Genomic DNA, 17,730 nt, shown 5'->3' with positions numbered 1-17,730 from the left:
ATCTTCAGATAGTTCCTGACTATGGAACTGAACTTCTCCAGGCCGAGGGACTGACAACCTCAAATTCTACGACTTTAAGGGTGATGGACTGATTACATCGTCTTCTCTACTGTTCCTGCCTACTTTCTGTATTCGACTGAAGAAGCCTACTGTGTAGGCGAAACGTTTCGGAATAAAGTTGCCTAACTGTTGCCTATGTGTCTTACCTTCCAAGTAATCTGTTGGCCTTGTTGCGCACACTGAGGCACCGCCGTCTTGGCTCCAGATTTCTGCTCACCACGACTCCCAAGTCCTTTTCACATTCTGTACGACCAAGCTCTACTTCACCTAGATTATAGCTTCGAGGGTTATTTTCATTACCAAGGGCAAGTACCCTAAACTTATCCACATTAAACTTCATCTGCCATCTCTCAGACCAAGTCATTAATTTGTTCAAATCGTCCTGGAGTTCATTGATATCCTCCTCATAGTGAATTATACGGCCTATCTTTGTATCATCAGCAAACTCACTCATGTCACTAGTAATCCCTTCATTAAGGTCATTAATGTAAATTATGGACAAGAGAGGGCCCAAAACTGATCCTTGTGGAACGCCACCAGTGACTAATCCCCACTCAGATTCCACTCCATTAATGGTAACTCTCTGCTTTCTATCGGTAAGCCATGCCTCAATCCACGCTAGAACTCCACCTCCCATACCATGAGCTGCCACTTTTCTTAAGAGTCTCTTGTGAGGCACTCTGTCGAAGGCTTTACTAAAATCCAAATAAACAATATCATATTCCTTATCACTGTCAACTGCCTCAAATGTTCTATTGAAGAACGTCAGTAAGTTTGTCAGGCAGGAACGACCTCTCGTGAATCCATGCTGAGATTCATTTATCAAGTTATGCTCTTCAAGGTGACTTCTGATAATGTCAGCTATAATTGATTCTAATAACCTGCCCACTATAGATGTCAGGCTCATTGGACGGTAATTTGAAGGAGTGGACTTATCGTAGAATTCTACGACTTTAAGGGTGATGGACTGATTACATCATCTTCACATCTCTACTGTTCCTGCCTACTTTCTGTATTCGACTGAAGAAGCCTACTGTGTAGGCGAAACGTTTCGGAATAAAGTTGTCTAACTGTTGCATATGTGTCTTACCTAACAACCTGTCGGTATTGTATACCATTTTGATGTTCATCTTGTCAGACACTGCAACACGTGGCATCTTGGTACAGAAAACACCTTGGACAAGCTTTTCAAGTGAGAAGGGTTGGATCTGAGAGGGACATGACCTCTCAGTTGCCTCTCACTACTACTACTACTACTACTAGTACTCTGCACCTCTCCTTCCGACAGTATTTAAGTCTCCGCACTGTCGCTTGATCTTCAGATAGTTCCTGACTATGGAACTGAACTTCTCCAGGCCGAGGGACTGACAACCTCAAATTCTACGACTTTAAGGGCGATGGACCGACCACATCGTCCCCACATCTCCACTGCTCCTGCCTACCTTCCGCACCCGACTGAAGAAGCCCACTGTGCAGGCGAAACGCTTCGGAACAAAGTCGTCTAACTGTTGCATATGTGAACATTAAAATGGTATAAAATACCGACAGATTGCTAGGTAAGACACATATGCAACAGTTAGGCATCTCCACCCCGAAACGCCTCGCCCACACAGCAGGCTTCCCCAGTCGAGCACAGAAAAGTTGACAGAAGCAGAAGACACCCGAAGACGATGCAATCAGTCCACCACCCCCAAAGTCCCGAGGCGGCCAGTCCCTCAGTCTGGAGAAGAGCACTGTTCCGTTGTCTGAAACAATATGTTCATCTGCTATCCTGCTCTCCATCTTACTCTTAATTCTTTCAATTATAATTCTACCATACACTTTACCAGGTATACTCAGCAGACTTTTTCCCCTATAACTTTTGTACTCTCTTTTGTCCATTTTGCCTATATACAAAGGAACTATACCTGCTCTCTGCAGTCCCTAGACACCTTACCCTCTTCCATACATTTATTAAATAAAAGCACCAACCACTCCAAAACTATATCCCCACCTGCTTTTAACATTTCTATCTTTATCCCATCAATCCCAGCTGCCTTACCCTCTTTCATTCTATCCACTACCTCACTAACTTCCCCCACACTCACAACTGGCTCTTCCTGACTGACTCCTACAAGATGTTATTCCTCCTTGCCCTATATACACAAAATCACAGCTTCCCTATTTTCATCAACATTTAACAATTACTCAAAATATTCCCTCCATCTTCCTGATACCTCTTACTCTCCATTTAATAACTCTCCTCGCCTATTTTTAACCATCAAATCCATTCATTCCCTTGGCTTTCTCAACTGAGTAATCTTGCTCCAAAACTTTTTCTTATTTTCAACAAAATTTGTTGATAACATGTCACCCACTTTCTCCTTTGCTCTCTTTTTACATGGCTTCACCACTCTCTTAACCTCTCTCTTTCTTTTCATATATTCCTCCCTCCTTGCATCACTTCTGCTTTGTAAAAACCTCTCATATGCTAACTTTTTCTCCCTTACTACTCTCTTTATATCATCATTCCACCAGTTGCTCTTCTTCCCTCCTGCACCCACTTCCCTGTAACCACAAACTTCTGCTGAACACACTAACACTGCATTCTTAAACCTACCCCATACATCTTCGTCCCCATTGCCTATACTCTCACTAGCCCATCTGTCCTCCAATAACTGTTTATATCTTACCCTAACTGCCTCCTCCTCTAGTTTATAAACCTTTACCTCTCTTACTTGCTGCTTCTATTTTCCTTGAATCCCATCTACCTTTTACTCTCACTGTAGATACAACTAAAAAGTGATCTGACATATCTGTGGCCCCTCTGTAAACATGTACATCCTGACGTCTACCCAACAGTCTTTTATCTACAATACGTAGTCCAACAAACTACTGTCATTATGTACAGTTTAATAATAATATGCTGTACAATATATTGTTTACTTACAGTGATGTACTTATTTTTCACTGTTTTCCAGGCATGCGGAGATGCGAAATCCAAACCAGCTTTTCTCTCTGACAAGAGTCTTGAATCATGTATCAAGCACATTGTTAGAAAATTTCCCAACATCGACAGCAAGTCGGTAAGAATTACAAGTTTCACATGTAGGAAATGGATTCATACAATGTAACATACTGTAAGATAAAATTTTGTTCAGATTTTTAACCTAGAGGGTTAGCCACCCAGGATAATCCAATAAAGTCTGGGTCATCAAAGACTGTCTTATTTCCATTGGGGGTCCTTTAATCTTGTCCCCCAGGATGCAACCCACATCAGTTGACTAATACCCAGATACCTACTCAATGCTAGGTGAGCAAGGGCATCAGGTGTAAAGAAACATGCCCAACATCTCTACCTATGTGGATCAAACCATGGACATGGTATGTGAGCTAAGTGTGCTGTCAACATAGCCACAGGACATTGGAAGATTTTTTGAAGTGCCACCTCTATTCATGTGGTCACTTACACCATATCTGGTCGGACAGAATTGTTGGACTGCATTCTTTTCCTGGGGAAAATATGGTCGACAGTAGCAGTAGATCAACGTAAATGTCTTATAATTAGTGTCAATGTCAACCATTTTCTGTTCTCAACTGAATGATGGGTAACAGGTGTATTTGCCACTAAGACCCTGAAAATCTCCTTTCTTGGAAAATGAAATTTATGTACTATGTACTTTTCCTTAAAATTTGAAAAATAAAAGATTTAGGAATGTCCAATAATCTTTAAAAGTCATGCATCAGTTACAAGGAATGTGTAGTTTTGCAGACTTTATTGAAAATAATTTCATTATGAATTAGGTTTATTACAGGTGACTATAAATGTATATTAAGGTAATATATTTATTATTATAAATATTTTTCTTCCTACAGTTACAAGCACTAACTAATGTGCGGACAGACATCATGAAGTCTCTCTCCCTTTACTACTACACATTTGTTGATCTTCTGGATTTGAAGGACCATGTATCTGAACTTTTAACTGTTATGGATGCCTTAGGGATGTCAGAGTCACTTGATATTGTAAGTAAGCAATTAAAAGCAATTCGACATGATTTGTTAATCATACGATATACAGTATTGTTCTTAGAAAAAATGCTGAGTATCATTATTTCTTGTTTTGAATATCTGGATTAACCTTTTCATTGTTGAGACCTCCTGAAATTGAAAGTAGTATTAAATAAAAATAATGAAATATACTCATTCACATTTGTTCATTTCCAGGAATATGTACTATACTTGCTTATATGTGGTTCCATGGGTTGTCCTAGCTCCTGGTCCCATGTTTTTCCAGATTTACTCCCTCTTAGCCTCAGGGGCCCTATTTTACTTGTTCTTAAAATCGTCTATAAAACCTTTCTCCACCATTTCTTTGTCAAGGTCATTTCACTTTCTGACCACCCTGAAACAGAAGAAATAATTCCTGGCATTCCTGTGGCTCATCTGTGTCTTTGTGCTCCTGAGCACCTATTTCCTGTTTCTTAAATAGCCTATCCATGTCTACCTTGTCAATTTCTGAGTATTTTGTATGTTATCATGTCTTCCCTGTTTCTTCTGTCCTCCACTGATATTAGATTCAGCTCTGTTAGCCTCTCGTAGCTTGTGCCCCATAGCGTGGGAACTAATCTTTTTGTTTAGCTCTGCACTTCCTGTAATTAGTTAACATGTTTTCTCGGGTGTGGGTTCCATGCCAGTGCTGCATATTCGAAGATGGGCCCAACATATGTTGTATAATAGGCCCTGAATGACTACCAGATAAGCATTGACTGCGGAGGTTATTTGGCTGATGTGAGCCTCTGATGTTATGTAGAATTTCTTGTACAGCATTTCCTGCTGTCTGCCAGTTGCATGGCACAGCATGATGCAGTCTTCTCTATTCTCTGACTAAACACTGCTTCTTTTAACATTCAAAGCTAAATATTGTTCTTATTTATATACTACATTGTAAGTAAATGAATGCATTATTTTAGAACATTTTTTGTTTTTACCTTGGTCATGACAGTTGTGTTTTCAGATTTATAATAAACCAAATAGTATTTTTATATATGACAATTTAATTTACATAAGAATTCATTATGTGAGAGTGTGTAAAGGTTATTTTTTATGGTTATCTTTCAGAATGTGAATTTTGAACTAACTAAAGGATATTTGGATCTTGTAACCAACTATGTCACTTTGATGATTCTTTTATCTCGTGTGGAAGATCGTAAGGCTGTGTTGGGGCTCTTCAATGCTGCTCATGAGATGGTCAACAATCAGGGGTAAGTCTTGTAATTATCCATTAATTACAAAGCACTTAAGCAAAAGTCTTCATCAGAGCTAAATTAGAAAGGATTATGTTAAAGCTACTTAGTGAGATAATTGAAAGGAACTTCTATCATAAGTGTAGGAGAATAGTTTAAATCATGCTATTATATATACAGGTCTCCCTCAACATTCGCGAGGGTTAGGGGATCAAGAGCCTCGCGAATGTTGAAAAATCGCAAATGTTTGGTGCTCCAATATATTGTAGGGAAATATAATACAATACTGCTTCCTTAACTTGTTGAACCATGAACAGTCATAAAGTACATGAAAACATCGTAAATTGTACTAAATATATACATGTTATGCTTTAATAACATGTATGTTATTAAATACCACAGACTCCACCACTGCCTCCACCAATACCTCCACCACTTCCTCAACCACTGCGAGTCCCTACTACCCTCCCTCCGATCCCCGCAACTGGCAGCCAGCCCTCCCGCCACTCAGTGTGGTGAGTGTTTTGTTTGTTCATTATTTGCTATTAAACCACAGTATAAATAATGTAAACCCATTCATGACTGCATATTGGAATGGCTATTCAGTGACATCATGTGTTTACTCTTGAACACAAAGAATCAAACATTTCTGCTACTGCTAATAATTACAATAGTAATAATAATAATAATAATAATAATAATAAATACGATATAATTGAAGAAGGAAATTGTACAAAAATACGAGGGAGTGGTTGACACATCGTCAGTGTGGCTTTGTTTATGCTGGAGTGAGCATTAGTCTCCGTGCTCTTCCAAACATTTCACAATAATTCATTGTGTTTGGTGCTTGTAGATTGAGTGTGACTGGAGTGGTAGAGGCAGTGGATGAAGCAGTGGTTGAGGCAGTGGTTGAGGCAGCAGTTGAGGCAGCAATTGAGGCAGTGGTTGAGGCAGTGGTTGAGACAGTGGTTGAGGCAGCGGTTGAGGCAGCGGTTGAGGAAGTGGTTGAGGTAGTGGTTGAGGCAGTGGTTGAGGTAGTGGTTGAGGCAGTGGTTGAGGCAGTGGTTGAGGTAGTGGTTGAGGCAGTGGTTGAGGTAGCTGTTGAGGCAGTGGTTGAGGCAGTGGTTGAGACAGTGGTTTAGGTAGTGGTTGAGGCAGTGGTTGAGGTAGTGGTTGAGGTAGCTGTTGAGGCAGTGGTTGAGGCAGTGGTTGAGACAGTGGTTGAGACAGTGGTTGAGGTAGTGGTTGAGGCAGTGGTTGAGGTAGTGGTTGAGGCAGTGGTTGAGGCAGTGGTTGAGGCAGTGGTTGAGGTAGTGGTTGAGGCAGCGGTTGAGGCAATGGTAGAGGCAGCAGTTGAGGCAGTGGTATTTAATAACATTTTTTTTTTTTTTTTATTATCACACTGGCCGATTCCCACCAAGGCAGGGTGGCCCGAAAAAGAAAAACTTTCACCATCATTCACTCCATCACTGTCTTGCCAGAAGGGTGCTTTACACTACAGTTTTTAAACTGCAACATTAACACCCGTCCTTCAGAGTGCAGGCACTGTACTTCCCATCTCCAGGACTCAAGTCCGACCTGCCGGTTTCCCTGAACCCCTTCATAAATGTTACCCTGCTCACACTCCAACAGCACGTCAAGTATTAAAAACCATTTGTCTCCATTCACTCCTATCAAACACGCTCACGCATGCCTGCTGGAAGTCCAAGCCCCTCGCACACAAAACCTTTACCCCCTCCCTCCAACCTTTCCTAGGCCAACCCCTACCCCGCCTTCCTTCCACTACAGACTGATACACTCTTGAAGTTATTCTGTTTCGCTCCATTCTCTCCACATGTCCGAACCACCTCAACAACCCTTCCTCAGCCCTCTGGACAACAGTTTTGGTAATCCCGCACCTCCTCCTAACTTCCAAACTACGAATTCTCTGCATTATATTCACACCACACATTGCTCTCAGACATGACATCTCCACTGCCTCCAGCCTTCTCCTCGCTGCAACATTCATCACCCATGCTTCACACCCATATAAGAGCGTTGGTAAAACTATACTCTCATACATTCCCCTCTTTGCCTCCAAGGACAAAGTTCTTTGTCTCCACAGACTCCTAAGTGCACCACTCACCCTTTTCCCCTCATCAATTCTATGATTCACCTCATCTTTCATAGACCCATCCGCTGACACGTCCACTCCCAAATATCTGAATACATTCACCTCCTCCATACTCTCTCCCTCCAATCTGATATCCAATCTTTCATCACCTAATCTTTTTGTTATCCTCATAACCTTACTCTTTCCTGTATTCACTTTCAATTTTCTTCTTTTGCACACCCTACCAAATTCATCCACCAATCTCTGCAACTTCTCTTCAGAATCTCCCAAGAGCACAGTGTCATCAGCAAAGAGCAACTGTGACAACTCCCACTTTATGTGTGATTCTTTATATTTTAACTCCACACCTCTTGCCAAGACCCTCGCATTTACTTCTCTTACAACCCCATCTATAAATATATTAAACAACCACGGTGACATCACACATCCTTGTCTAAGGCCTACTTTTACTGGGAAATAATTTCCCTCTTTCCTACATACTCTAACTTGAGCCTCACTATCCTCGTAAAAACTCTTCACTGCTTTCAGTAACCTACCTCCTACACCATACACCTGCAACATCTGCCACATTGCCCCCCTATCCACCCTGTCATATGCCTTTTCCAAATCCATAAATGCCACGAAGACCTCTTTAGTCTTATCTAAATACTGTTCACTTATATGTTTCACTGTAAACACCTGGTCCACACACCCTCTACCTTTCCTAAAGCCTCCTTGTTCATCTGCTATCCTATTCTCCGTCTTACTCTTAATTCTTTCAATAATAACTCCACCATACACTTTGCCAGGTATACTCAACAGACTTATCCCCCTATAATTTTTGCACTCTCTTTTATCCCCTTTGCCTTTATACAAAGGAACTATGCATGCTCTCTGCCAATTATTAAATAATTGCACCAACCACTCCAAAACTATATCCCCACCTGCTTTTAACATTTCTATCTTTATCCCATCAATCCCGGCTGCCTTACCCCCTTTCATTTTACCTACTGCCTCACGAACTTTCCCCACACTCACAACTGGCTCTTCCTCACTCCTACAAGATGTTGTTCCTCCTTGCCCTATACACGAAATCACAGCTTCCCTATCTTCATCAACAATTAACAATTTCTCAAAATATTCCCTCCATCTTCCCAATACCTCTAACTCTCCATTTAATAACTCTCCTCTCCTATTTTTAACTGACAAATCCATTTGTTCTCTAGGCTTTCTTAACTTGTTAATCTCACTCCAAAACTTTTTCTTATTTTCAACAAAATTTGTTGATAACATCTCACCCACTCTCTCATTTGCTCTCTTTTTACATTGCTTCACCACTCTCTTAACCTCTCTCTTTTTCTCCATATACTCTTCCCTCCTTGCATCACTTCTACTTTGTAAAAACTTCTCATATGCTAACTTTTTCTCCCTTACTACTCTCTTCACATCATCATTCCACCAATTGCTCCTCTTCCCTCCCGCACCCACTTTCCTGTAACCACAAACTTCTGCTGAACACTCTACCACTCCAGTCGCACTCAATCTACAAGCACCAAACACAATGAATTATTGTGAAATTATATAACAATAGTTATAAATGACCATAATTTTTAAAGGGGTGGACCGGTAAGCCAGCGGAAGGCCTCGGTCAGATGACCAAAAGCTCCAAAGGCGGGTCATCATCTGACTAAGACCCGCGTCAGGAAACATTTGTTCTGTTTCCTGACGAACCTTACCTAACCTAACCTAATTGTGAAATGCTTGAAAGAGCATGGAGACTAATGTTCACTCCAGCATAAACAAAGCCACACTGTCGATGTGTCAACCACTCCCTCGTATTTTTGTACAATTTCCTTCTTCAATTATATCGTATTTATTATTATTATTATTATTATTATTATTATTATTATTACTATTGTTATTATTAGCAGTAGCAGAAATGTCTGATTCTTTGCTGTGTTCAAGAGTAAACACATGATGTCACCATCTAATACCTGTCCGAATAGCCATTCCAATATGCAGTCATGAATGGGTTTACATTATTTATACGTACTGTAGTTTAATAGCAAATAATGAACAAACAAAACACTCACCACACTGAGTGGTGGGAGGGCTGGCTGCCAGTTGCAGGGGTCGGAGAGAGGGTAGTAGGGACTCGCAGGTGGCGGGAAACTTAAATATGATTTGGCGGCTGGGAATTTTGTGGCTGGGAATTTGGCAGTTGGGAATTCGCAAATGTGTGAAGCCCACGAAAGTTGAAAACGCGAATGTTGAGGGAGACCTGTACAGTATTGATGTTGTTTAATGGTGAATGAAAGTATTTATCAAATTTTTTGTTTTCTATTATTAATTTTCTTTCAGAGACCCAAGTTTTCCACGTCTTGGTCAAATGATAATGGATTATGAAAGTCCATTAAAGAAGTTGAATGAAGAATTCGTACCCCATGCTAAACTCTTATCTGTTGCTCTTAGCTCACTCTGGGTGCTTTACCCACGCAGAAATCTGAGAGCTGAGCAGTGGAGGTAAAATTATACAATTAATATTTAAGTATCTCTAACAATCTCTGCTGTATTTGTATGATTGGTTTGTCCAACAAGTCCAAAGTTGAATTAAAGATAAAAAAGGATAAAATGAACCCTTTGCTGACTGGAATCCAGTTTTCATACACTTCATCCTTGATCAGTTTTAATTATGCTAACTTGAGGTCACTGGGTTTCTTTTTGTCTTTGGTATCTACATGCTTTTTTCATATTAAAAAAAAAATTAAAATGGTATTTATAATGAAATTATCACTATTCAGATGCCTATTTTTTCTGTTTGGTTTCAGCTTGTTAGTGTACATTATAATTTTTAAGATTCATTATATTCCATTTCTCTTCAGGGCAGCACAGATGTTAAGTTTAGTTAGTACACCTAGTCAGCTTCTTAACCCTGCACAAACTGATGTGATGCCATGCGAGTATCTCTCTCTTGATGCCATGGAGCGATGGATTATCTTGGGCTATATGCTCATACCTCAGACACTTCAGAAGTCTCAGGCCCATGAGTGCTGGACACAGGCACTGCATACAGGCTGGGCAATTACGTTGTTCAGGTAAATGATCTTTTATATTCATACATACAGAACTCTGTTCTTAACACTAATCGCCTCCCACTAAGGTAAGGTAACCATAAAAAGGAAATACATTCACATTATTGAACTGCAGTATCCCTACTCCACCTTCAGAGTGCAAGAGTGCACCTTCCACCTCCAGGGTAACCAATTTCCCCTGAATCTTTTCATAAATGATGAGTTGCTCACACTCCAACAGCCCATTCATTAAATACCACTTGTCTCCATCCACACCTGTCTAACCTACTCACACAAATCTCCTGGGTGGTCAGTCCCCTAAACCTTGGAGCCTCCTTTATCTCGTCCCTCCAACCATTCCTAGGATGACCCCTCATGACTTGATGCTCTACAACACTGCTCAATATATTACCTAATATAGAGGAAGATTGTCTTGATCTTTGGTCAGAAGTAAAGTAAATGCAAGATGCATATGTATTAAAAAATTAGTATTGAGTAGAACTGATTTTAAGTTTGACTTAAATATTATGTTGTTTAAATTGTTGCAGGTGAAATATGTTATGAAATTGGATGTCCTTAGCATTATTTATTTATTTATTAAGCATTATTTAAACCTTTGACTGTTTCAGCCATATATATACGTCGTATGAGTCAGTGTTTCGGACGTATATAGTATACTCAATAATTCTGGCGGCTTCAAATCAAGCTGGAAAAAGCTGGTAGGCCCACATGTGAGAGAATGGGTCTGTGTGGTCAGTGTGCACTGTATAAAAAAATCCTGCAGCACGCAGTGCATAATGAGAAAAAAAAAACTCCGACCGTGTTTTTGGATTAAAGCGCCGACTTTGAGGTGTGTTTTCTTATGGTATTTATGGTTGTATTCTCGTTTTCTTGGTCCCATTTAATAGAATGGAAAACATATTACAGAAATAGAGATGATTTTGATTAGTTTCACCATGAAAAGGACCTTGAAATTGAGTTCAAAGTGGCTGAAATGTTCGATTTTTACCAATGTTCAAGAGTAAGCAAATCACACCACACATCCAATACACATCAACTGGAGAGTCTAATATTCTTTCACTAGTGCACTGATACTATTTATACCATTTGTTTAATAATGCAGTAGTCTACATAACAGTAAATCTTCTATTTTTTGTGTGAATAGAAAATCAAAATAGGAAGCAAGAGGGGTCTGGAGACATGACTAATGAGCAGAGGATATGTTATTTTAGTGCCAAGAATGTCTGCATTGTTTATTCTGGACCCTGTTTTGAAATTGGCATCTTTTTTAATTTCCGTGAAATTGGCCAAATTGCCAATTTCTGACCACTTTATTGGGTAGTTGCAATCAGTAAATGGGCAGTTTCTTATATTCATTTGATAGAACAAATGGAGTTCTAAAGAAATAGCTTTGAGTTTGGCCGACTGGAACAATAGAATTGGCCAAAAATAGGGCTCAAAGTGGGCGAAATTGCCGATGCGTAACTATCGCCGAGATCGCAGGAGCGTAATTCTGTAAGTTTTTGATAAAATTTCATACTTTTGGTGTCATTATCATCAGGAAAAGATTCTCTATCATTTCATAGGAAAAAATAAATTTTTTTTCTTAACCCTTAAACTGTCCAAGCAGAGCTGTATTCACATGCGTAGTGCTCCAAAAGTAGATCTATGTTTTTTTACATATTTTCAAATATAACAAAAAAAAAAGTAGATCTAAGTTTTTTTTTACACTTTTTCAAATGTATAAAAAGAAAAGATCTACTTTTTTTACATACATTCAAATGTTGAAAAAACGTAGATCATCGTTTGGACAGTTTAAGGGTTAAATTTTGCAACATAGAATGACATAGAATCATTAAATGTAAAATAAGCAAAACTTGTATTTCTTCTTTTATGGGTTACCCTGCCTTGGTGGAAGATATCCTATTTGTTAAAAAAAAAAAAGTGAAATTTAAAATTTTTATTTTAAATTTGAGAATTCATTGCTTTTACTTTTTTCTTTTAACACGTCAGCCATTTCCCACCGAGGTAGGGTGGCCCAAAAAGAAAGAAATACCCAGAGGGAAAATTCTTAGGAATCCACCTTGATAATAGACTCAAATTTCAAATACATGTACAACAAATAGGCATATTATCGAAGATACGGTACTATGTTCCACAATCAGCTCTCCTGGCCCTATATCACTCACTTATTTACCCCTATCTCACCTATGGAATTTGTGCATGGGGCTCAACAACAATAAACCATCTCAGACCATTAATTACCCAACAAAAGGCTGCAGTCAGAATAATGATAAATTCCCACTACAGGCAGCACACTCCACCAATTTTCAAAACTCTAAACCTACTCACCATACAAAACATCCATACTTATTATTATTGTACCTACTGCAGTACATACATAGAACACTTAACTTGGATATAAACCCTCCCCTCAAACGTCTCCTTACCAACCTCAACAGAACACATGACCATAACACAAGGCACAGATCACACTTTGATGTTCCTCGTGTCCATCTCACGCTATGCAAAAACTCAGTGCACATAAAAGGCCCAAAAATCTGGAATTCATTACCTGTGAATATAAAAGAAACACTGTCTGTTTATAAATTCAAGTCTCTTCTTAAAAATCACTTACTCACCCACAACTAAATAAATACTGAATAACTGTATCTCATAAATGTTTTACCTGTGACCATATCAAACTTTGTTTTTTTAATTACATTACCTAACAGAATACATGTACTCCTTTCTATTGAATGCACAGCAACACAGCAAATGACCATATAACCTGTCTTTGAAATACTCATTTGTGCTTCATTGTTATTTGTTCACTATAATTTTTACCACTGAATATATCATTGCTTAGTTAATTTTAAGCCTGCCCATAATGCTCTGCATGCAAGGGGCTTTTGGCATGTTACACTTAACCACTGTATTTCTTTGTACATCTATGTATCATGTCCAAATTAATAATAAATAAATAAATATCTGAGCACCTCTGCAAAGACTGATTATGTATGAGTGATGGTGAAAATCTTAAATGATGATGAAAATTTTTTTCTTTTGTTTTGGGTTTTTCCTTCTTTTTGGGTCACCCTGCCTTGGTGGGAAACAGCTGACATGTTAAAAAAAAAAGCTAGTGAAAGTTTGTTTATATTTTTTAACTTTTATTATGTAACTCATATCTTACAATACTTGAAATAATTGACTAACATTGTTTAAAAGACATGTATGTAAGCGTGCTAATTGAAGGCAGCATTGTTTTATTAATATAATGTAAAAGTGAACCAAGCATGTGCTTTCTTCACTTCTAAATAAAGGTATGAAAGAGAGGAAGGTACCTAGGGATTGGCAGAGAGCATGTATAGTTCCTTTATATAAAGGGAAGGGAGACAAAAGAGATTATAAAAATTATAGGGGAATAAATTTACTGAGTATACCAGGAAAAGTGTACGGTAGGGTTGTTATTGCAAGAATTAGAGATAAGACAGAGAGTAGGATTGCAGATGAGCAAGGAGGCTTTAGAGTGGGTAGGGGATGTGTAGGTCAAGTGTTTACCTTGAAGCATATATGTGAATAGTATTTAGATAAAGGTAGGGAAGTTTTCATTGCATTTGTGGATTTAGAAAAGGCATATGACAGAGTGGATAGGGGAGCAATGTGGCAGATGTTGCAAGTACATGTATATGGAATAGGTAGTAAGTTACTAAATGTTGTAACGAGTTTTCACGAGGATAGAGAGGCTCAGGTTAGGGTGTGTAGAAGAGAAGGAGATTACTTCCCAATAAAAGTACAGTGGTCCCTCGTTTTTCGTAATTAATCCATTCCTTGAGGAGCTACTATAAACGAAATTTACGATTTGCCAATCAATTTTCCCCATAAGAAATAATGCAAATACAATTAATCCGTTCCTGACACCCAGAAGTATTAAAACAAAAAAATTTTTTACATGAAATATACATGTAGTACATAAACAATACAATGGGAAATGATGAATGAAACATTAACAGCATAACACTTACCTTTATTGGAGATTCTTCTTAGTGTATGGGAGACTGGAGGAGGAGAGAGATTGGATTGTTTACAGTTTGGAAGGGGAATCCCCTTCCAGCAACACCTCAGGTACCAATTGCTTCTCTGGGGTTGCTTCTCTTCTCTGTTTCTTAATGCCACTAGGACCACCTTGAGAGTCACTCTAGTCCTGTCTCGCAAAGTAACTGTGGAGAGAGCTCTGTTTCTGGCGTCTCTTTAACACTTCCCTAAAATGGCCCAAGACTTTGTCACTGTACATATTTCTCACCATCTTTACCACAGGCTTGGCACTAGGAGCTTTCTTTGGAGCCATGGTAGCTTATTTAGTACTTGCAAGCACTAAAATGAGTGGAATATTATGAAATATTTCGTAGGAGCACTTGAGGGGACCTTCACTCACTGGTAAACAATGCCAGACTGGCTGGGTAGGGAGGCCGCCTTGGCTCACACCGTGTGTACGCGTCCCGGACGAACTACTATTCGCGAGTCAACCTATGAAAAGCGAGTCCATGTTTATACGAAAATACCCCTATGATTGGCGAAATTTACGATTGCCGAGAACTACGAAAAGTGAGGGACCACTGTAGGTCTTACACAGGGATGTGTAATGTCACCATGGTTGTTTAATATACAGTGGACCCCTGGTTATCGGCCAACTCAGTTATTGGCGGGTTTTTCGGCGCCCAGTTATCGGCCATTTTGGACGCATCCATCCGCCGGCTGGGGCAGCTTGAGCTTCAGTTTGGCTTTGTCTCTCGGTGGCTGAGGAAGCTTCTGCTCATACATCCAAACATTTCGCTTGTTTACCATTGTTTTTAGTGGTTTTTCTTGCAGTGCAACTGTGAAATAAGTAAAGATGGCTCCAAAGAAAGCTTCTAGTAAAGTTCCTGTGGTGAAGAAAGTGAGAAACACCATGGAATTTAAGTGTGAAGTGATAGAAATGTTTGAGAGTGGTATGAAGGTGGTGGAACTTGCCAGGATGTACAGCAAGAATAAATCAACAATGACATCCATCCTGGCAAAGAAAGAACAAATCAAAGATGCTAATGTTGCAAAAGGAGTAACTTTTCTAACTAAACAAAGGCCCCCAATAATGGAAGAGATGAAAAAGTTATTATTATTGTGGATTAACCCTTAAACTGTCCAAACAGATTTACGTTGGCATGCGCAGTGCTCCAAAAGTAGATCTATGGTTTTTTTTTTACATATTTTCAAATATAACAAAAAAAAAAGTAGATCAAGTTTTTTTACACGATTTCAAATGTAAAAAAAAAAAATCTACATTTTTTATATACTTTCAAATGTTGAAAAAACGTAAATCTACGTTTGGACAGTTTAAGGGTTAAGGAAAAAGAATTAGTGGGACACAGTGTTGTGGAGTCGATCATTTGTGAGAAGGCAAAGCAGTTGCATGAGGATTTTGCAAAGAAAATGCCTGGAACAAGTGCTGCAGTTTGTGAATTTAGGGCCAGCAAAGGATGGTTTGATAGATTTAAGAAGCGTAGTGGCATACACAGTGTTGTAAGGCATGGTGAGGCTGCAAGTTCTGACAAATGTGCAGCTGAAAAATATGTTCATGAATTCCAGGACTATGTAAAGGCTGAAGGATTCAAACCCCAACAAGTGTTCATTTGTGATGAAACAGGCTTGTTTTGGAAGAAGATGCCAAACAGGACCTACATTACCCAAGAGGAAAAGGCACTGCCAGGACACAAGCCTATGAAAGACAGGCTTACTCTTTTGTTGTGTGGTAATGCTAGTAAGAATTTCAAAGTGAAGCCTTTACTTATGTATAAATCAGAAAATCCCAGAGTGTTTAAGAAAAACAATGTCATGAAGAAGAGATTGTGTGTGATGTGGAAAGCTAATCTCATAAGGCATGGGGCACAAGGCAAGTTTTCAAAGAGTGGGTTAATGATGTGTTTGGCCCAAGTGTGAAAAAATACCTCCTGGAAAAGAAATTGCCACTCATGTGCCTCCTGGTACTGGACAATCCTCCTGCACATCCTCCAGACTTGGAAGACCAGGTGTTTAGGGACTTCAGTTTCATCACATTGAAGTTCTTGCTTCCTAACACCACTCCTCTCCTCCAGCCCATGGACCAGCAGGTCATTTCTAACTTCAAAAAACTCTACACAAAAGCAGCGTTTCAAAAGTGCTTTAAGTGACCTCGGACACTCAGTTGACCCTAAGACAGTTCTAGAGGAATCACTTCATATCCTCCATTGCATAAGCCTTATAGGTAAGGCTTGGGAGGGAGTGACTTCCAGGACTTTGAACTTTGCTTGGAGAAAACTTTGGCCAGATTGAGTCCAAGAGAGGGATTTTGAAAGGTTTGAGGCTGACCCTGACCCTGACCCTGCTGACCCTGTGGACACTATTTTGGTACTGGGGAAGTCCCCAGGGTTGGAGGTGAGTGGTGAGGATGTAGAAGAGTTGGTGGAGAACCACAGGAAAAACCTAACTACTGAAAAGCTGCAAGAGCTTCATCTCGAACAGCAACAGACTGCAGCTGAGGAACTTACTTCACAGGAGGAGGAAGAGGGAGTGAAGGAAGTGCCTTCTTCAGAGATTAAAGAGGTGTTTGCAATGTGGACTAGGGTGCAAGCTTTTGTAGAGAAACACCACCCTGACAAAGCTGAAACAAGCCATATCTGCAACATGTTTATTAACAAAACCCTGTCCCACTTCAGGAAAATCTTAGAGACGCCAGAAACAGAGCACTCTGGACAGTTATTTTGTGAGACGGGTCCAGTGACTCTCAAGCTGGTCCTAGTGGCAATAAAAGACAGAGAAGGGAAGTAACCCCAGAGAAGGCTTTGCTACCTAAAGTCTTTATGGAGGGGGATTTTCCTTCTTAACACTAACTCCTCCCTCTTTCCTCCTCCCTGTTTTGCAGAAGCCAGCATTAGCCTACAATAACGGTGTGTAATACTTACATAATTGTTAAAAATTTTTTTTTTTTTTTGTGAATATTTTTGTTTGGAACAGATTAATTGTATTTCCAGTTATTCTTATGGGAAATATTAATTCGGTTATCGGCCATTTCGGTTATCGGCCAACCTTCTGGAACAGATTACGGCCGATAACTGGGGGTCCACTGTATTTATAGATGGGATTGTAAAAGAAGTAAATACTAGGGTGTTGGAGAGAGGGGTGGGATTAAATTATGGGGAATCAAATACAAAATGGGAGTTGACACAGTTACTTTGTGCTGATGATACTGTGCTTATGGGTCATTCTAAAG

General features: G+C 39.5%; 1 protein-coding gene across 4 annotated transcripts in view; it reads left to right on the top strand.

The window, feature by feature from the left end:
* The window catches only part of Hem (Nck associated protein 1 Hem), a 111,951-nt gene that overhangs the window by 7,269 nt on the left and 86,952 nt on the right, over positions 1 to 17,730 (top strand). For all 4 annotated transcript variants that reach the window (XM_053789075.2, XM_053789073.2, XM_053789074.2 and 1 more), the window contains exons 2-6: positions 3,021 to 3,125; positions 3,916 to 4,065; positions 5,161 to 5,303; positions 9,739 to 9,900; positions 10,260 to 10,472. In XM_053789075.2, the coding sequence (XP_053645050.1) occupies positions 3,021 to 3,125; positions 3,916 to 4,065; positions 5,161 to 5,303; positions 9,739 to 9,900; positions 10,260 to 10,472 (773 nt within the window). The remainder of the gene's footprint in view (positions 1 to 3,020; positions 3,126 to 3,915; positions 4,066 to 5,160; positions 5,304 to 9,738; positions 9,901 to 10,259; positions 10,473 to 17,730) is intronic.

This window comes from Cherax quadricarinatus, chromosome 44 (genome assembly GCF_038502225.1).
Source record: "Cherax quadricarinatus isolate ZL_2023a chromosome 44, ASM3850222v1, whole genome shotgun sequence".
NCBI lineage: Eukaryota > Metazoa > Arthropoda > Malacostraca > Decapoda > Parastacidae > Cherax > Cherax quadricarinatus.
Note: the sequence above shows the minus strand (reverse complement) of the source record. Positions and strands in the feature narration are given on the sequence as shown.